This window comes from Tachyglossus aculeatus, chromosome 4, assembly GCF_015852505.1.
Source record: "Tachyglossus aculeatus isolate mTacAcu1 chromosome 4, mTacAcu1.pri, whole genome shotgun sequence".
NCBI classification, from domain to species: Eukaryota; Metazoa; Chordata; class Mammalia; order Monotremata; family Tachyglossidae; genus Tachyglossus; species Tachyglossus aculeatus.
This window is the reverse complement of record NC_052069.1, coordinates 76,063,192-76,084,610: the sequence shown is the minus strand read 5'-3', so window position 1 is coordinate 76,084,610 and position 21,419 is coordinate 76,063,192. Positions and strand designations below refer to the sequence as shown.

At 43.2% G+C, this 21,419-nt stretch overlaps 1 protein-coding gene across 1 annotated transcript in view; it reads right to left on the bottom strand.

Moving 5' to 3' along the window:
- Nucleotides 1-17,377, bottom strand: part of EIF3E (eukaryotic translation initiation factor 3 subunit E) — a 44,357-nt gene extending 26,980 nt beyond the window's left edge. Inside the window, exons 1-5 of the mRNA XM_038745403.1 lie at nucleotides 17,260-17,377; nucleotides 8,381-8,495; nucleotides 7,624-7,741; nucleotides 5,668-5,710; nucleotides 5,289-5,393 (exon numbers count right to left, since the gene is read on the bottom strand). Of these exons, the coding sequence (XP_038601331.1) occupies nucleotides 5,289-5,393; nucleotides 5,668-5,710; nucleotides 7,624-7,741; nucleotides 8,381-8,495; nucleotides 17,260-17,349 (471 nt within the window). The 5' untranslated portion in view covers nucleotides 17,350-17,377. The remainder of the gene's footprint in view (nucleotides 1-5,288; nucleotides 5,394-5,667; nucleotides 5,711-7,623; nucleotides 7,742-8,380; nucleotides 8,496-17,259) is intronic.
- Nucleotides 17,378-21,419: the final 4,042 nt, after the last annotated feature.

Below are 21,419 nucleotides of genomic sequence, written 5' to 3'. Positions count from 1 at the left end.
GAGCCTCAAATTACATCCAACCATATAAAATCATTAAGTAAATGATTATATGATATGATTAAATGACTACTTATAATTATATAAAATCATTAGAGAAGCAGAGTGGCTCAATGGAAAGAGCACGGGCTTGGGAGTCAGAGGTCATGAGTTCAATTCCGGCTCCGCCAGTTGTCAGTTGTGTGACTTTGGGCAAGTCACTTAACTTCTCTGGGCCTGTTACCTCATCTGTAAAATGAGGATTAAGACTGTAAGCCCCACGTGAGACAACCTGATCACCTTTTATCCTCCCCAGCTCTTAGAACAGTGCTTTGCACATAGTAAGCACTTAACAAATACCATCATTAATTAAATTAATTAAGTAAACTCGGAGGTCAAGGACTGTGTCTTAACTCGACTGTACTCATCCAAGTACTTAGAACAGTACAAACAGGAGGTACTCAGTAAATACTACTGATTAATTGGTATGTACTAGGACCCTGCAAACCGCAGGCATATTAACTGCACTGAAAAGGTAAAAATACTAGACCCCAAACGTTGAATTAGCGCACTGTGTTGCAAAACACAGCTTAGTGGAGTCTACGGAGTCTGATTTTTGATAGAACCTGCTAAGCCTTAGATCCTTCCAAAATCAAGCTATTCTCTTTCCCGCTCCCAAAGAGATTTGAATTTACACCTAGCTACTACAAAACCGATGTAATTGTGACAATAGAACCAAAGTATCCCATTTGCCTGTGTCTGACCATTAGACCACATGGCCTCCCATCAGACCATCCCATGAAGGTATTTAAGATCTACCGGAAAGCCCAGGAATGGAAGCATATTCTTATTCTGAATAATCCCCTGTCTGTGTACACTTTCCAGAGTCTAACCCTATGTAGACTAATATTAGGTGTGGTGCTTTTCTGCAACATTGCCCTTGCTTCCTGGGGTGGGAGGGAAAGGTCATTCATCCCTGGTATAGGTTCCTTCCCCAAAGACTGCTGGTGTTGGCCACATTCCTGTGCCTCTCCATCTGTGAAGGCAAGGGATTCAGATCACACCACATTGGTCCCTTTTTCCAAAATTCAAGACCAGAGCATACAAGGCTCACGACTGTGCAGAGGGGAAGAGATTTCAGTATTAAGGTGAGCTCAGCTTGCGGTTCCTAAGAACTGACAGCTGTATTCCCACTGGGGCATGGAGTATACTGGGCAAGTTGGTGGGGAAGGGGGCACCGTACTGCAAAACGCACATTGTTTCCACACACAGGTCCTTTTTATAGCTGAAGTGACCACAGCAGAATGCCAGTGCCATGCTGCAGCATGATGAAGCGACACAGCTGTCTTGGAAGCCGATGAAGTCGCTGCTCTCGTTATTCAGACATTTTTCACAATGTGCACGTGGTGCTGAGGAAGCTATTAACCAATACTAAAATCAAATACTCCTGCAGGTCCTGACTCCTGATGGGAGATTCCATCATCATCTACAGAACTGATTTTACTAAACTGAGGCCTTGACTGCTCACCACCAACCTAAACATTTAATGAACCTTCTGTAACAGCATGACCACAACAACTAGTGAAATTTCCTCATATTCCCTTAATGTATAGCTGGCACTCTGAGCCAGCTGATATGGCTGCTTTCAAATCAGAAGGCACTTAATTCTCAATAAATTGAACAATATTCAAATGATCTTATAAATGCTGGAATCTAAGGAAGTGTGACATCAGTAACTGTGCCCCTGCATATAACTAAACTGTCACACAATTTTCCCAGAGTAATTCACCAAATCTATTTCAAATAAGGGTAGTTCTGGGGTCACACACCTCAATTTATACAACACTGAACTACACTAGGTCACTTGAAGTGTCAAATTCTAATCTCTAATCTTACAGTTACAATGGTTCTTTCACGGCTTATGTTTCCCCAAACATCACTTTAAAGGAATCTTTACTTAGGAGAAAAGAACATAGAATGACCAGAATTTTTACATTTTCCAAGCCAAATCCAAAACAGAACTTTGCCACTAATATGGCAGAATATCAGAGTAGAGTTTGGAAAACTCCATTATTCAATTAAAAAAACCAATCACAGCAAACCCACTGACTACTTTTTAATAAAACAGTCAGTATATTGAAAGTAGACAGCCTTTCCAAAAGACTATATTCAAATTGCAACTACTTGATCCTAAATCAAAAGATATTATTACAGATTCCAGTCACAGTGATCTATTCACTTTCCAAACATGGAGTTCAGATGCGGTATGAATGAACACAATAGTATATAAAAGATATCTGAACACAGAAAGGAATTTTAAGGATTGTTCTCTGAAGGACTTTAATTTAGCATTTCAGAATCAATGTCCTAATTTCCTAGAAGAAATCATCTGCTAGGATGACACATGGTGATGCTTTCATTACATGTCACAGTAAAAAGCTTTTTGCTGCACTTGAGCAGGTATATTTTTTTCCTTAAATTCATGTAACTCAACTTCATGTCTTTAGTTGGCTACTGATACCTGCTTTCAGAGGTGGATATGCTAGAACAGTTTCAATAGCTGGATTTTCCAACAGGTGCCTTAAGTTTCCATGTATCAGAAAAATGGCACATTCACCCAGAGATCAGCAACAATAAATTTACTGTGCTGGGGACTCTAACAGGACACTAAATCTTCACTCTCAAAATTCACTCTGAGCATTAACAAATGATATAAATACCCAATTCTTTTCTTCAACTGGTAATGAAATCTGGTTCTGGTTTTACAATCCTGGTTTAAGTTGTTTATATTTCCAAAGTAAGTGATCTTTACTCCCTTAAATACTTTAGAATATTCAAACGGCAAGAGATAGAACTTTTTGATAAGGTGTATATTCCACATTATTGAGGATTACCTTCACTCTGCTTGTAAGTTATACAACACTGATTAATTCATTTACAAATGCTTATGGGAATGAGCTCAGTTTTATACCAGTTTCCAAAAGGCACTATTAGAATTTTCTTAATTAGTGCCACAGTCTTAGTGAAGCATACCTGTGCAACATTATGACTTTTAAAATTTGTAAAACCTGAAGTGAAGATGCACATAAAAGCAACATGCTGAGTTTTGTGGAACTTTGAAAGCTCCAATTTATTGTAAACTCTCAAAGTAACAGATAAAATTTCTCTACAATGAACTTAAAAGGACATAGTCTGCATGCTGGGTTGTAGTAGGAGGGCAGCGAGGTAAGATAGGAGGGGGGCAAGGGGATTGAATGCTTTAAAGCCAATGGTGAGGGTTTTTTGTTTGATGCGAAGGTGGATGGGCAACTACTGGAGTTTTTTTAAGGAGTGGGGTGACATGTCCTGAATGTTCTTGTAGAAAAACCATCTGGACAGCAGAGTGAAGTATGGACTGGAGTGGGAAGAGGCAGGAGGCTGGAAGGTCAGCAAGAAGGCTGATGCAGTAATACAGGTGGGATAGGATGAGTGACTATTAACGTGGTGGCAGTTTAGAGGGAGACGAAAGGGCGGATTTTAGCTATTTTGTGAGGGTGGGATCGACAAGATTTAATGATGGATGGAATATGTGGGTTAAATGGAAGAGAGGAGTCAAGGATAACACCAAGGTTCCAGGCATGTGAGACAGGAAAGATGGTGGTTCCAACAACAGTGATGAGAAAGTCAGGGGGGATGGGGTTTGGGTGGAAAGATGAGGAGTTCTAGACTGTGAGCCCGCTGTTGGGTAGGGACTGTCTCTCTATGTTGCCAACTTGTACTTCCCAAGTGCTTAGTACAGTGCTCTGCACACAGTAAGCGCTCAATAAATATGAATGAATGAATGAATGAGTTCTGTTTTGAACATGTTAAGCTTGAGGTGATGGGAAGACATCCAAGTACAGATGTCTTGAAGGCAAGAGGAAATGCAAGACTGTAGAGAGGGAGAGAAATTGGGGCTGGAGATGTAGGTATCAGTAAAGAGGTGGTAGTTGCAACCACTTTACTGTTGCCCAGATCATTGTTTTAAAAAGTATTCAGTCCACATCTCCCCACTCCTCAAAAAACCTCTAATGGTTGCCCATCAAACAGATGCTCTTTACCACACACTTAAAACTTTCCCCTTCCTATCTGCTGATAATAATGATAATAATAATAATAATAGTGGTTTTTGTTAAGCGCTTATTATGTGCTAAGCACTGTTCTAAGTGCTGGGGTATGTACAAGGTAATCAGGTTGTCCCATAGGGACTCACAGTCTTAATCCCCATCTTATGAGGTAACTAAGGCACAGAGAAGTTAAGTGACTTGCGCAAAGTCACACAGCTGGAGGCAGGATTAGGACCCACAAACTCTGACTCCCAAACCCATGCTCTTGCCACTGAGTCAGGCTAATCCTCTAATACCTGATATCTTTACACAATCCAGCCCACACACTTCACTCCTCTTAAACCAAACTACTCACAGCACCTCATCTCATCTGTCTCACGGCCAACACCTTGCTTGAGTCCTCTTGCCTGGAACGCCCTCACCCTTCACATCGGAAAGACCACCACTCTTCCCATCTTTAAAGCCATCATAACATTCTCAGGGGACCACCCCAACATGTTCACTCTCCCTTCCGGCTTCATGCCCTTGGGCCTGTTCCATTTAAGCACTTTGATAGTCAACCCACCCTCAGCCCCAGAGCACAATGCAAATCCTTATTCTCTGCCATTTCCCCTATCTGTGATTTACTTTAACCTTAATTTCTGTCTTCCCCTCTACACTCCTTCTGGGCAGGCATTGTGCCTACCAAGTCTACAGCACTGTACTATCCCAACTGCTTTGACACAATATATATCACGGACTGACTGATAAACCCAGAGAAACTACCCAATAAGTCAGTTTCACTACCTCCATTTCCTCGTGCTGACTCTCTTTTTAATAGAGGTTGAGGTGGGAAACAATGATAAATAGGATTACTGAAGACATTTGTATAGGCTTCCATAACTGTTACGATGGTGGTGCTTTTCTTCTTGGAAAAAAGGAGAAATGCTTATAATTGTCATTTTGTGAATGACAGCTATCTGGGAGATTAAAATGGGGCTGGCATTCCTCCATATTGTTGGTCCACATGATCAGCTCTAAGGTTTTTTTGACAGTCTTGGATAGTACAGCTCTTTATCATCCTGAGAGATTGCTTTTCCTAATCCAGGGCTTGTTCTCATGCTCTCCTTTGTCACTGACTACGGCAGAGTCACAACATTCTAAAGAAAGGGATTGGACGACAAATACTCCATATCGTAGGGTGTATCAATGATCTTTGTTAATAAAGGAAAGATAAATTTCACTTACCAATACTCTAAAAAAGTACAGATATTCTGCTGCTCCTGAATAGTTGCCACATTCATATTGGAATTTTGCATATCTGTAGAGTGTATCTAAATATTCCTGCCTAAACTGAAACCAAAAAAAATTCTTCCATGATTTTCATTTCAAAATAAATTTAAACATTTATTCCCACCAGAAAAGTATTTCATTTATTAACTTCATTTCTGAACTTAATTAACATTCACCCACAACTCTAAGTGCATGCACAGTACATGATGAAAGGAAAATGAGGAAATAATCCTAACATATAAATTAAAATCATTAAGGTTCTAAGATTTTAAGTAACACATTTTTTGTTAACTTCAAATAAAATTTTAAAGGAAAAAAAAAAAAAAAGACTTACACCATGCTTGTCAGCCAGGTAGTCAAAGAGCATTCTACCATCCCTTTCATTTAAAAAAGAAAGATTTGGTCAGTTTTTTAGAAGTTTCAACAAAAACACCATATTTAAAGTTTCACAAAACAAAACAGGGGAACTAACAAAGTCGAAGGAGAGAATGAAAATACTGTGACTATCAAACTGCATATATGTGAATTCCTACCACTAAAATGGCCATGGCTACCTCAAATTTTAGTCTGCAGTTCCAAACACTCTTGACCCCCAGTTCAAGCTAGAAGTAAAGCTGCTCTGCTTCTCCACAAATGATTTGAGTCTTAAGTCTACGTGACACCTTGTTCAGTGTTGGGGACTTATGGAATTGTGTCAGTAACAATTTTAGGAGATGGTGTCTCTTTTTAGCAGGGTGTTCTGACACTTGGATTCTTGATGACTTGTGGGTTAGAACTATGGAAAAGTGACAAAGAAGTGTATTGCCCCCTTGACAGGAAGCCAGGCATAATTTATAAAAGAACAAAGAACCTGAAGTACTCCAAATCAAACTTGAAAGTCTGCCTTTAGTAATACCTTGAAAGACAATGGGAATACTGATGTCTACTCACAATCTTCTGTAAATACATAAAAAGCATCTGAAGGTGACCCTTTACCTCAACAATTATTCTGTTTTAGAGTCCTCTGGCAGAAATCCCAAGGTGATTAGTACATCAGGGCAATAAGGTATCTATATTTTTAAATAACCTTCCAGTAGGCTTCACTAAGACAAAGGTTAGAATTTAATTGAATTACACAAGTGAGCATTGACTTTGATCAAGTACAGCTGAGAAGCCTGGGTGGCTGTGAGGCTGACACACAGGATTTTCCTCACCCCTCCAAAAAAATAATAATTTTAAAAAAATAATATAAAAGTAAAAAAAAACCCTTGAATTTATTTTGTTCCGACTAATATTCACATTACTTGGGAATACTGAATTTTGCAATGAAAACTGTAACACTAATAACTGAGTCATGGGCTTTAAAATGATGCTCTGAATCTATTATAAAAGAGTTTAGAATTATGTAACATCAAAAGATTGAAAGCAGACATTAAAAATGCGGAAGGAGATCCTAGCAAACTCCCAGTAATTAATCTCTTGAAAGAACAAAATAGGAGGTCCTAGATAGTGAGTCTATGGTTTTAGAGGAAAAATGTATTTAAAGTGTTTAATTACCCCTGGTATTCATAACTTGGATCCCAGTTATTCAATACCTCTAAGGCCAAAGGGATGAGTTAAAGTCATGAGAATCAAAGGCAACGATATTGAGTTTTGCTCCAATGACTACAGCTCAGAAATGGACATTTATTGCACTGGAAGACGCTGCCCCTGCATTTTAGCGACATTTCAATGTTGTGCTCCTCAGTTCAGAGTTCCTTCTCTTTCTACCTTTGCTCCTCTTTTTGTCCCTTCGAATTGCATGCAACAGGTCTCTGGAAACTCATATTCCTGGGACGGTCCCATCAGTAATAAAGAAGAATATATGAGATAGGGAAGGCCGAGTATAAAGTACAGCAGAGGGAGACTGAAAACCACATTCTGCCTGCCAACAAATTCCCTAGACAAGCCCTAGTGAAATAACTGAAGGTTGGAAAGGACTACTAGTTAGAGAGAAACATTTATTTTAAAAAGAATGTTGAAGTCACTGGACAATAGGAATACGGAGAATGAGGAATTAGCCTCGGTCCCCAGACTTCAAGCCTGAGAGCCTGCACAGAGGAACTGATAGTGCTTAGGGGTCTGCACCCTCACCCACCCCAGCTGGCTGAGTTAACTGCTGGGGCTTAGCATAGGATAAATGGAATATCCAAAGGTAAAATCCCTAGTGAAAATGGAGAACAGCTCCGGGAAACCGAATGTAGCATAACAAAATCCAGAAAGAGTTTTGATTTTTTTTTTTAAACCATTCCAAGTTGAAAGAGAATGTCACCTGGTAGACTGCATTTGCCGTGTAGTTTCTGGGTCTTCAAACATTTTGACAATTGGTTCAGTCTCTGCCTGCAGCTGTTTCAGCTGGGCAACAACAGTGGTTCTCTTTTCTCGTAAGGCTGGAACAAAAATGTTACATGTTATAATTCAAATGAAGTTAAAAACTCACCTGCCTAAAATATTTCTTTAAAGATTTTCTTTTATTATTGCACAGTTAAACTATCTATGGGACACAAGTTTTGTACCCTCCAATTTATTATGAGAGCAGAGTCAGAACAAAGAACCAAGTAGGAGAATGCAAACATCCAGAAAGATTTTCTACTAACATTAGAACTCATTGCTCTGACAGAAGTTTCTTAGTCCATAGAAAATACAGCATCTCCAAAATAAACCAGAGTTTAGGCTACTCCACTGGAAAAAAAATCCGAAATTTTAAAGGTGCATTTCAAACAATACTTTAAAGTTGTTACAAGAAGAACAGCAAGTATATGTCTTGTTTTATGGGATAACTTTTTTCAAACATCTCAAGCAGCCTTGTACAATGAGAAATTAATACTTTAAAAGACTTGTAAAACTGATTTACTTCCAACCGGGCTACTTTAACATCATAATGTTGATTCTGGGAAGATCTAGAAATTATCCTTTTGTGTTTATTCCTTTTTGAAAAAGAACTTAGTTATAGAGAATAACTTCCAATTTACAAGAAAAGAACTTAGTTATAGAGAAAGATGGTTAAGATTGTTAACTAAGCTACATACCATGAGGAATATCATCAGAATAAAGGTTTTTGTATACATCCATAGCGAAGTCCACCATGTTGGTATCACTAAGAAGATCCAATTTTCCTTGCAATAATTCTTTTTCATTGTATATCTGAAATAAAATATATCTGGATTTCAAAACCCATAGAAAATGATGTATTACAGTATGTACTAAGTAATTTATCAAGTTATCCAGTGAAATACAGTGTGGCCCTGTGGAAAAGCAGAGGCGTGGGAGTCAGGAGACCTGGACCCTAGTCCTGGCTCTGCCACTTACCTGTTATGTGACTTAGGCAAGTCCATTAAATTGTGCCTCAGTTACCTCATCTGTAAAATGGGGATAACACACCTATTCTCCTTCCTTTAGACTGGGGAACCCAAGCGAACAGTGACTTTGATCAGATTTTCTTGTATCTACCCCAATATTAGCACATAATAACCACAACACATTGCCTCAGGATTACCAACATAAAAAAATTACCGATTAGAAATTTTGTAAAATCAAAACTATGTCGCTCAACTGTGTCACAATCTGGCAGCAACTTATAAAAGAATTGGGAAGCAAACATTTTAAATCAACCTAGAAGTTTATATATGAAATTAAGATAGGTAAACTGATGGCAATTAAGATTAAACCATGTTTTTGCAATGTAAAGCCCCATGCATACTACATATGCATCGCCAGTTTGTAGTATGACTCTTATTTGAAAATAAGTACTGTTTGAAAAAGCTTGTGAGCAACCACAAGCCCAGCATCCAATTTACAAGAAAAACCCTTCCCAACATACTAATTATGTCTACCCCCAATCCTAAACCGCAGAAAGGCTGCAGGAACATGGGAACGAGGGAGTACTCTTCTTTCCCAACTACCCCTGCACTCTCATCTGTGGGTTGATTGATCGATTGTGTCCCACCACCAACCAAACTTGCTGTGCCACTCAATCAATCAAATCATATTTATTGAGCACTTACTGTGTCCAGAGCACTGTACTAAGCGCTTGGGAAGTACAAGCTGGCAACATATAGAAACAGTCCCTACCCAACAGTGGGCTCAGTCTAGAAGGAGGAGACAGAGAACAAAACCAAACATACTAACAAAATAAAATAAATAGAATAGATATGTACAAGAAAATAAATAAATAAACCATTTTCCTTTCCCCCTTTTGCCTTCTTTCCGAGGAGCATTCATTCATTCCTTCAATCATAACTTCTGAGCGCTTACTTTGTGCAAAGCACTGCACTAAGCACTTGGGGGAGAGTACAATATAAAAATAGACACATTCCCTGCCCACAATGAATGTGGCCTAGTGGAATGAGCCTGGGAGTCAAGGGGACTGGGTTCTAATCCTGACTCTGACACTTGCCTGCTGTGTGACCTTGGGAAAGTCACTTAAATCCCTGGGCCTCAGCCCTCTCACCTGAAAAAATGGAGGTTCAATCCCTAGTCTCCCTATTTAGGTTGTGAGCCCATGTGGGGCAGGGCCTGTGCATGACCTGAGTAACTTGTAATTATCCTAGCATTTAGAACAGTGCTTAAGAGATAGTAACCACTTAACAATACCAAGACCTCCCTGAGGTCCGGGAACTGTTACAGCTTCACTTGAGAACTTTGTTAATAATAATATTCATTCAACAGTATTTATTAATACTGCTAATAATAATAATGGTACTGATGTTATTTGTTAAGCACTTACTATGTGCCAGGCACTAGGGTAGATATACGCTAAACGGGTTGGACACAGTCCCTGTCTCACACAGGGCTCACAGTCTTAGCCCCCACTTCACAGATGTGGTAGTTGAGGTGCAGAGAAGTGACTTGCCCAAGGCGACACAGCAGACACTTGACAGAGGTGGGATTAGAAGAGCGGTTCTTCCGATTCCCAGGTCTGTGCTCTATCCATTAGGGCAAGGTTGTGTCCTAGTGGGGGAGCGGCCCACGAGATGTGAGTTGTCAGGAGCGGCCAGGACACTTCCCAGGGCTCAGGAGGGACGGAGCGGGCAGAAAACAAGCTGCAAGACTCCATAAAGCGGGGGCGGGAGTCTGTCTCTACTGTAAACTCATTGTGGGCAGGGAATGGATCTGCTTCCTGTTGTAGTGTATTCTTCAAAGTGCTTACTGCAGTGCTCGGCGCATGGTGAGCGCTCAATAAATACGAGTAACTGACAATAAGTGCTCAATAAATACGACAGAATGATTAAATGACTGAGGCCGGTAAGAAGGGGCACAGCATCATGGCTAGAGCGTGGGCCTAGGAGTCAGAAGGTCATGGGGTTCTAATCCCGGCTCCGCCACTTGTCTGCTGTGTGACGTTGGGTAAGTCACTTCACCTCTCTGGGCTTGTTACGTCGGCTGTAAAATGGGAATTAAGACTGTAAGCCCCAAGTGTGACGACCTGATTACCTTGGACCTACTCCAGTGCTTGGCACATAGTAACCGCTTTACAAGTACCATAATATTTATCTGTATTATTAATTCCAGCTCCGCCACCTGTCTGCTATGTGACACTGGGCATGTCACTTCACTTCTCTGGGACTCAGTTTCTTCATCTGTAAAATGGTGATGAGGACTGTGAGCCACATGTCAGACAGGGACTGGGTCCAACCTGATTACCTTGTATCTCCCCCAGGGCTTAGAGCAGTGCTTGACCCAGAGTAAGCGCTTAACAAATACCATCATTATTATTATTATTATTATTACTAATCCCAGCTCCACCACTTGTCTGCTGTGTGACATTGGGCAAGTCACTTCACTTCTCTGGGACTCACTTCCTTCACCTGTAAAATGGGGATGAAGACTGTGAGCCCCATGGGGGACAGGGACTGGGTCCAACCTGATTCCCTTGTATCTCCCCCGGTGCTTTGAACGCTGTTTGATGAGTAGTAAACGCTGAATAACTACCATTCTTTTTGTTATTATTATTATTGCTATAAAGCACGGGTGTCCACCGCTCCGCCTTGTAGGCGATGGGCCGGACTGATCCCACGGAGATGTACATGGCTATAATTCTATTTATACTGACACCTGTCTGCTTGTTTTGTTGTCTGTCTCCCCCTTCTAGACTATGAGCCGTTGCTGGTTAGGGACCGTCTCTGTTGCCGAATTGTACTTCCTGAGCGCTCAGTGCAGTGCTCTGCACACAGTAAGCGCTCAATAAATACGATTGAGCCAGTTGTAGGGTAGGGACCGTCTCTACCTGTTGCCGAGTTGTACTTCCCGAGCGCTTACTCTGCTGCTCTGCACACAGTAGGTGCTCAACAAATAAGACTGAATTGTCTTATCTATTGTCTACAGATAGACAACAGATTGTCTACCTGTTGTCGAGTTGTACTTCCCGAGAGTTTGGTCCGGTGCTCTGCACAGAGTAAGCGTTCAAGCAATATGACTGAATGAATGAATACTCTCCAAGCCCTTAGTCCAGTGCTCTGCACACAGTAGGCGTTCAACTGCTTAGAGCAGTGCTTGGCACATAGTAAGCACTTAACAATAACCATTATAAAAAATCAATACGATTGAATGAATGAATGGAGAATGAACAGAGAATCAATCAATCAATCGTATTTATTGAGCGCTTACTGTGTGCAGAGCACTGTACTAAGCGCTTGGGAAGTACAAGTCGGCAACACATAGAGACAGTCCCTACACAACAGCAGGCTCACAGTCTAGAAAGCAGCGTGGCTCAGTGGAAAGAGCGTGGGCTTGGGAGTCAGAGGTCATGGATCCTAATCCTGGCTCAGCCTCTTGCCAGCTGTGTGACCTGGGCAAGTCACTTCACTTCTCTAGGCCTCAGTTCCCTCATCTGTAAAATGGGGATGAAACCTGTGAGGCCCACGTGGAACAACCAGATCACCTCGTACCCCCCCAGCACTTAGAACGGTGCTTCGCACATAGTAAGCGCTTAACAAATAACATCATCATTAAGTGCTTAGTCCAGTGCTCTGCATATAGTAAGCGCTCAATCAATACGACTGAATTAATGAATACTTTCCAAGTGCTTAGTCCAGTGCTCTGCATGCAGTAAATGCTCAATCAATACAAATGAATGAATGAACGATGAACGAACGAACTTCCAGGGCTGAGAGCCGAGGATTGGGCCTTCCCCCAGCATGGCTCAGTGGAAAAAGCACGGGCTTTAGAGTCAGAGGTCATGGGCTCAAACCCCGAATGCCAAATGTTAGCTGTGTGACTTTGGGCAACTCACTTCACTTCTTTGGGCCTCAATTACCTCATCTGTAAAATAGGGATGAAGACTGTGAGCCCCACGTGGGACAACCTGATCACCTTGCAACCTCCCCAGCGCCTGAACCATGGTTTACACCTAGTAAGTGTTTAACAAATACCACCATCATCATTGAGTAGTCCAGTGCTCTGCAAACAGTAAGCTCTCAATAAATACGATTGAATACTTTCCAAGCGCTTGGTCCATTCATTCATTCAATCGTATTTATTGACCGCTTACTGTGTGCAGAGCACTGTACTAAGCGCTTGGGAAGTACAAGTTGGCAACATATAGAGACGGTCCCTACCCAACAACAGGCTCACGGGCCAATGCTCTGCACTCAGTAAGCACTCAATCAACACGATTGAATTAATGAATGAATACTTTCCAAGGGCTCAGTCCAATGCTCTGCACACAGTAATTGCTCAATAAATACGACTGAATGAATACTCTCCAAGCGCTTAGTCCAGTGCTCTTCACACAATAAGCGCTCAATACGATGGAATGAATGAATGCTTTCCAAGCGCTTAGTCCAATGCTCTGCACACAGTAAGCGCTCAATCAATACAGCTGAATGAATGCTTTCCAAGCGCTTAGTCCCATGCTCTGCACACAGTAAAAGTTCAATCAACACGACTGAATGGATACTTTCCAAACGCTTAGTCCAGCGCTCTGCATGCAGTAAGTGCTCAATCAATACGACTGAGTGAATGAATACTTTCCAAGCGCTTAGTCTGGTGCTCTGCACATAGTAAGCGCTCAATCAATACGATTGAATGAATGAATGCTTTCCAAAAGGTGAGTCCTGTGCTGTGCACACAGGAAGTGCTCAATAAATATGAAGGAATTCACCCCCTCCCCTCCCCCCCCCCACTGCCATACCTCCTTCCCCTCCCCACAGCACCTGCATGTACGTTTGTACAGATTTATTACTCTATTTTACTTGTACATATTTACATATTCTATTTCTTTTGTTAATATGTTTTGTTTTGTTGTCTGTCTCCTGCTTCTAGACGGTGAGCCCGCTGTTGGGTGGGGACCCTCTCCATATGTTGCCAACTTGTACTTCCCAAGCGCTTAGTACAGTGCTCTGCACACAGTAAGCACTCAATTCATATGACTGAATACGTTGCCAACTTGTACTTCCCAAGCGCTTAGTACAGCACTCTGCACACAGTAAGTGCTCAATAAATACGACTGAATGAATGAATACGTTGCCAACTTGGACTTCCCAAGCGCTTAGTCCAGTGCTCTGCACACAGTTAGCGCTCAATTCATTCAATCGTATTTATTAAGCGCTTACTGTGTGCACAGCACTGGACTAAGCGCTTGGGAAGTCCAAGTTGGCAACATATAGAGTCGGTCCCTACCCAACAGCGGGCTCACAGTCTAGAAAGGGGAGACAGACCACAAAACAAAGCATATTAACAAAGTAAAATAAATAGAATAAATATGAACAAATAAAATAGAGTAATAAATACGTACAGACATATGTACATATATACAATAAATACAATCAATAAATACGCTTGAATGAATATGTTGCCAACTTGGACTTCCCAAGCGCCTAGTCCAGTGTTCTGCACACAGTAAGCACTAAATAAATACGATTGAATGAATGAATACGTTGCCAACCTGGCCTTCCCAAGCGCCTAGTCCAGCGCTCCGCACACAGTAAGCGCTCAATAAATACGACTGACTGAATATGTTGCCAACTTGTACTTCCCAAGCGCTTAGTCCAGCGCTCCGCACACAGTAAGCGCTCAATAAATACGGCTGAATGAATATGTTGCCAACTTGTACTTCCCAAGCGCTTAGTCCAGCGCTCTGCACACAGTAAGCGCTCAATACGACTGAATGAATATGTTGCCAACTTGTACTTCCCAAGCGCTTAGTCCAGCGCTCTGCACACAGTAAGCGCTCAATAAATACGACTGAATGAATATGTTGCCAACTTGTACTTCCCAAGCGCCTAGTCCAGCGCTCTGCACACAGTAAGCGCTCAATACGATCGACTGAATGAATATGTTGCCAACCTGTCCTTCCCAAGCGCTTAGTCCAGCGCTCCGCACACAGTAAGCGCTCACCAAATACGACTGAATGAATGAATATGTTGCCAACTTGGACTTTCCAAGCGCTTAGTCCGGCGCTCCGCACACAGTAAGCGCTCACCAAATACGACTGAATGAATGAATATGTTGCCAACTTGGACTTCCCAAGCTCTTAGTCCAGCGCTCCGCACACAGTAGGCGCTCATTAAATACGACTGAATGAATGAATATGTTGCCAACTTGTACTTCCCAAGCGCTTAGTACAGCGCTCCGCACACAGTAAGCGCTCAATAAATACGGCTGAATGAATATGTTGCCAACTTGTACTTCCCAAGCGCTTAGTCCAGCGCTCTGCACACAGTAAGCGCTCAATACGACTGAATGAATATGTTGCCAACTTGTACTTCCCAAGCGCTTAGTCCAGCGCTCTGCACACAGTAAGCGCTCAATAAATACGACTGAATGAATATGTTGCCAACTTGTACTTCCCAAGCGCCTAGTCCAGTGCTCTGCACACAGTAAGCGCTCAATACGATCGACTGAATGAATATGTTGCCAACCTGTCCTTCCCAAGCGCTTAGTCCAGCGCTCCGCACACGGTAAGCGCTCACCAAATACGACTGAATGAATGAATATGTTGCCAACTTGGACTTTCCAAGCGCTTAGTCCGCCGCTCCGCACACAGTAAGCGCTCACCAAATACGACTGAATGAATGAATATGTTGCCAACTTGGACTTCCCAAGCTCTTAGTCCAGCGCTCCGCACACAGTAGGCGCTCATTAAATACGACTGAATGAATGAATATGTTGCCAACCTGTACTTCCCAAGCGCTTAGTCCAGCGCTCTGCACACAGTAAGCGCTCAATAAATACGACTGAATGAATATGTTGCCAACTTGTACTTCCCAAGCGCCTAGTCCAGTGCTCTGCACACAGTAAGCGCTCAATACGATCGACTGAATGAATATGTTGCCAACCTGTCCTTCCCAAGCGCTTAGTCCAGCGCTCCGCACACGGTAAGCGCTCACCAAATACGACTGAATGAATGAATATGTTGCCAACTTGGACTTTCCAAGCGCTTAGTCCGCCGCTCCGCACACAGTAAGCGCTCACCAAATACGACTGAATGAATGAATATGTTGCCAACTTGGACTTCCCAAGCTCTTAGTCCAGCGCTCCGCACACAGTAGGCGCTCATTAAATACGACTGAATGAATGAATATGTTGCCAACCTGTACTTCCCAAGCGCTTAGTCCAGCGCTCTGCACACAGTAAGCGCTCAATAAACACGACTGAATGAATATGTTGCCAACTTTTGGACTTCCTAAGCGCTTAATACAGTGGTCTGCACACAGTAAGCGCTCAATAACTACGCTTGAATGAATGAATACGTTGCCAACCTGGACTTCCCAAGCGCTTAGTCCAGCGCTCCGCAAACGGTAAGCGCTCAATAAATACGACTAAATGAATGAATATGTTGCCAACTTGTAGTTCCCAAGCGCTCAGTCCAGCGCTCCGCACACAGTAAGCGCTCACCAAATACGACTGAATGAATGAATATGTTGCCAACTTGTACTTCCCAAGCGCTTAGTCCAGTGGTCTGCACACAGTAAGCGCTCAATAACTACGCTTGAATGAATGAATACGTTGCCAACCTGGACTTCCCAAGCGCTTAGTCCAGCGCTCTCCACACAGTAAGCGCTCACCAAATACGACTGAATGAATGAATGTTGCCAACTTGTACTTCCCAAACGCTTAGTCCTGGGCTCTCCACACAGTAAGCGCTCACCAAATACGACTGAATGAATGAATATGTTGCCAACTTGGACTTCCCAAGCTCTTAGTCCAGCGCTCCGCACACAGTAAGCGCTCATTAAATACGACTGAATGAATGAATACGTTGCCAACCTGTACTTCCCAAGCGCATAGTCCAGCGCTCCGCACACAGTAAGCGCTCACCAAATACGACTGAATGAATGAATATGTTGCCAACTTGTAGTTCCCAAGCGCTTAGTCCGGCGCTCCGCACACAGTAAGCGCTCATTAAATACGACTGAATGAATGAATACGTTGCCAACCTGTCCTTCCCAAGCGCTTAGTCCAGCGCACAGTAAGCGCTCAATCAATACGATTGAATGAACGGATGCCTAAACGACTGACTGAATGAGCGAGCGAGGATCCTTCCGGGGCTGAGGGAAGCCCCCTTTTAGACTGTGAGCCCGCTGTTGGGTAGGGACTGTCTCTGTATGTTGCCAACTTGGACTTCCCAAGCGCTTAGTACAGTGCTCTGCACACAGTAAGCGCTCAATAAATACGACTGATGGTGATGATGATGCTGCTGAGGGGGGAGGCCTGGGCCTTCCCCCTGCGGGCCGTCGGTCGGTCGGTCGGTCGGTCGGTCGGTCGGCCGTGTCCCCGGCAACGGCCCCGGGCCGGGGGGCGGGTTGTGAGGGAGGAGTGTCTCCCCTCAGCGGCCCAGGGTCGGTCCGGGCCTGGCGCCCGGGGTGGCCGCCATCGCCATCCACGTGCGTGTGGTGAGGGGATGGGCCCGGGCCGCGGCCTCCGTCCCTCCCTCCCTCGATCCCTCCGTCCCTCCGCCTTCCCTCACCTCCTTCACCGAGAGGAACTCGAGCAGCGGGAAGACCAGATGGCGGTCCAAGAAGTGCGCTATCCGCGTAGTCAGGTCGTACTCCGCCATCTTGCGCCGCGGGAAGAGGAGCGGCGGCCGCCCCGCCGCACGGACGCATGCGCGGGCCGGCGAAAGGCGGTGGGGGGGGGGGGGGGGGGGGCGCGCGCTCCGCCCGCGCAGGCGCAGAAGGGCGGGGAGCGTCGGGGGCGCGCTCCGATCGCGCAGGCGCAGCCGGCCGCCCCCGTCACCTTTCACCTTTGGCTCCGCCGGCCCTGCCCACTCAGCCCTAATCATTCATTCATTCATTCATTCATTCATTCCATCGTATTGATTGAGCCCTTACTGTGCGCACAGCACTGGACCAAGCGCTTGGAGAGTATTCGTTCATTCAGTCCATCGTACCTATTGAGCGCTTACTATGTGCAGAACACTGTACTAAGCGCTTGGAGAGTATTCATTCATTCATTCCATCGCATTTATTGAGAGCTTACTTTGTGCACAGCACTGGACTAAGCAGTTGATTCATTCAATCAATCAATCAATCGTATTTATTGAGCGCTTACTGTGTGCAGAGCGCTGGACTAAGCGCTTGGAGAGTATTCATTCCACCGTACTTATTGAGCGCTTAGTGTGTGCAGAACACTGTACTGAGCGCTTGGAGAGTATTCATTCATTCATTCATTCCATCGTATTTGTTGAGAGCTTACTTTGTGCAGAGCACTGGACTAAGCAGATGATTCATTCATTCAATCGTATTTATGGAGCGCTTACTGTGTGCAGAGCACTGGACTAAGCGCTTGGAGAGTATTCATTCATTCATTCATTCATTCCATCATACCTATTGAGCGCTTACTATGTGCAGAACACTGTACTGAGCGCTTGGAGAGTATTCATTCATTCATTCCGTCCTATTTGTTGAGAGCTTACTTTGTGCGGAGCACTGGACTAAGCAGTTGATTCATTCATTCAATCGTATTTATTGAGCGCTTACTGTGCGCACAGCACTGGACTAAGCGCTTGGAGAGTATTCATTCCACCGTACTTATTGAGCGCTTAATGTGTGCAGAACACTGTACTAAGCGCTTGGAGAGCATTCATTCATTCCATCGTAATTGTTGAGAGCTTACTTTGTGCAGAGCACTGGACTAAGCAGTTGATTCATTCATTCAATTGTATTTATTGAGCGCTTACTGTGTGCAGAGCACTGGACTAAGCGCTTGGAGAGTATTCATTCATTCATTCATTCATTCCATCATACCTATTGAGTGCTTACTATGTGCAGAACACTGTACTGAGCGCTTGGAGAGTATTCATTCATTCATTCCGTCCTATTTGTTGAGAGCTTACTTTGTGCGGAGCACTGGACTAAGCAGTTGATTCATTCATTCCATCGTATTTATTGAGCGCTTACTGTGCGCACAGCACTGGACCAAGCGCTTGGAGAGTATTCGTTCATTCAGTCCATCGTATTTATTGAGCGCTTACTATGTGCAGAACACTGTACTGAGCGCTTGGAGAGTATTCATTCATTCATTCCATCGTATTTGTTGAGAGCTTACTTTGTGCGGAGCACTGGACTAAGCAGTTGATTCATTCATTCCATCGTATTTATTGAGCGCTTACTGTGCGCACAGCGCTGGACTAAGCGCTTGGAGAGTATTCGTTCATTCATTCCATCGTACCTATTGAGCGCTTACTATGTGCAGAACACTGTACTGAGCGCTTGGAGAGTATTCATTCATTCATTCCATCGTATTTGTTGAGAGCTTACTTTGTGCAGAGCACTGGACTAAGCAGATGATTCATTCATTCAATCGTATTTATGGAGCGCTTACTGTGTGCAGAGCACTGGACTAAGCGCTTGGAGAGTATTCATTCATTCATTCATTCATTCCATCATACCTATTGAGCGCTTACTATGTGCAGAACACTGTACTGAGCGCTTGGAGAGTATTCATTCATTCATTCCATCCTATTTGTTGAGAGCTTACTTTGTGCGGAGCACTGGACTAAGCAGTTGATTCATTCATTCAATCGTATTTATTGAGCGCTTACTGTGCGCACAGCACTGGACTAAGCGCTTGGAGAGTATTCATTCCACCGTACTTATTGAGCGCTTAATGTGTGCAGAACACTGTACTGAGCGCTTGGAGGGAATTCATTCATTCATTCCTTCCATCGTATTTGTTGAGAGCTTACTTTGTGCAGAGCACTGGACTAAGCAGATGATTCATTCATTCAATCGTATTTATGGAGCGCTTACTGTGTGCAGAGCACTGGACTAAGGGCTTGGAGAGTATTCATTCATTCATTCCATCATACCTATTGAGCGCTTACTATGTGCAGAACACTGTACTAAGCGCTTGGAGAGCATTCATTCATTCATTCCATCGTAATTGTTGAGAGCTTACTTTGTGCAGAGCACTGGACTAAGCAGTTGATTCATTCATTCAATTGTATTTATTGAGCGCTTACTGTGTGCAGAGCGCTGGACTAAGCGCTTGGAGAGTATTCGTTCATTCATTCCATCGTATTTATTGAGAGTTTACTTTGTGCAGAGCACTGGACTAAGCAGATGATTCATTCATTCAATCGTATTTATTGAGCGCTTACTATGTGCAGAGCACTGGACTAAGCACTTGGAAAGCATTCATTCCACCGTACTTATTGAGCGCTTAATGTGTGCAGAACACTGTACTGAGCGCTTGGAGAGTATTCATTCATTCATTCCATCGTACCTATTGAGCGCTTACTATGTGCAGAACACTGTACTAAGCGCTTGGAGAGTATTTATTCATTCATTCCATCGTAATTGTTGAGAGCTTACTTTGTGCAGAGCACTGGACTAAGCAGTTGATTCATTCATTCAATTGTATTTATTGAGCGCTTACTGTGTGCAGAGCGCTGGACTAAGCGCTTGGAGAGTATTCATTCATTCATTCCATCGTATTTATTGAGCAATTACTGTGTGCAGAACACTGTACTGAGCGCTTGGAGAGTATTCATTCATTCATTCCATCGTATTTGTTGAGAGCTTACTTTGTGCGGAGCACTGGACTAAGCAGTTGATTCATTCATTCAATCGTATTTATTGAGCGCTTACTGTGCGCAGAGCACTGGACTAAGCGCTTGGAGAATATTCGTTCATTCATTCCATCGTACCTATTGAGCGCATACTGTGTGCAGAACACTGTACTAAGCGCTTGGAAAGTATTCATTCATTCCATCGTACTTATTGAGCGCTTACTGTGTGCAGAGCGCTGGACTAAGCGCCTGGAGATCATTCATTCATTCCATCATATTTATTGAGCAATTACTGTGTGCAGAGCACTGTACTAAGCGCTTGGAGAGTATTCATTCATTCATTCATTCCATCGTATTTATTGAGTGCTTACTTTGTGCAGAGCACTGGACTAAGCAGTTGATTCATTCATTCAATCATACTTATTGAGCACTTACTATGTGCAGAGCACTGGACTAAGCGCTTGGAGAGTATTCGTTCATTCATTCCATCGTACCTATTGAGCGCTTACTATGTGCAGAGCACTGTACTAAGCTCTTAGAAAGCATTCATTCCACCGTACTTATTGAGCGCTTACTGTGTGCAGAGCACTGTACTAAGCGCTTGGAGAGTATTCATTCATTCATTCCATCGTATTGATTGAGCGCTTACTGTGTGCAGAGCACTGTACTAAGCAGTTGATTCATTCATTCAATCGTATTTATTGAGCGCTTACTGTGTGCCGAGCGCTGGACTAAGCACTTGGAGAGTATTCATTCATTCATTCATTCCATTGTACTTATTGAGCGCTTACTGTGTGCAGAGCACTGTACTAAGCGCTTGGAGAGTAGTCATCATCATTATCAATCGTATTTATTGAGCGCTTACTGTGTGCAGAGCACTGTACTAAGCACTTGGGAAGTACAAGTTGGCAACATATAGAGACAGTCCCTACCCAACAGTGGGCTCACAGTCTAAAAGGGGGAGACAGAGAACAAAACCAAACATACTAACAAAATAAATAGAATAGATATGTACAAGTAAAATAAATAAATAAATAGAGTAACAAATATGTACAAACATATATACATATATACAGGTGCTGTGGGGAAGGGAAGGAGGTAAGATGCGGGGGGAT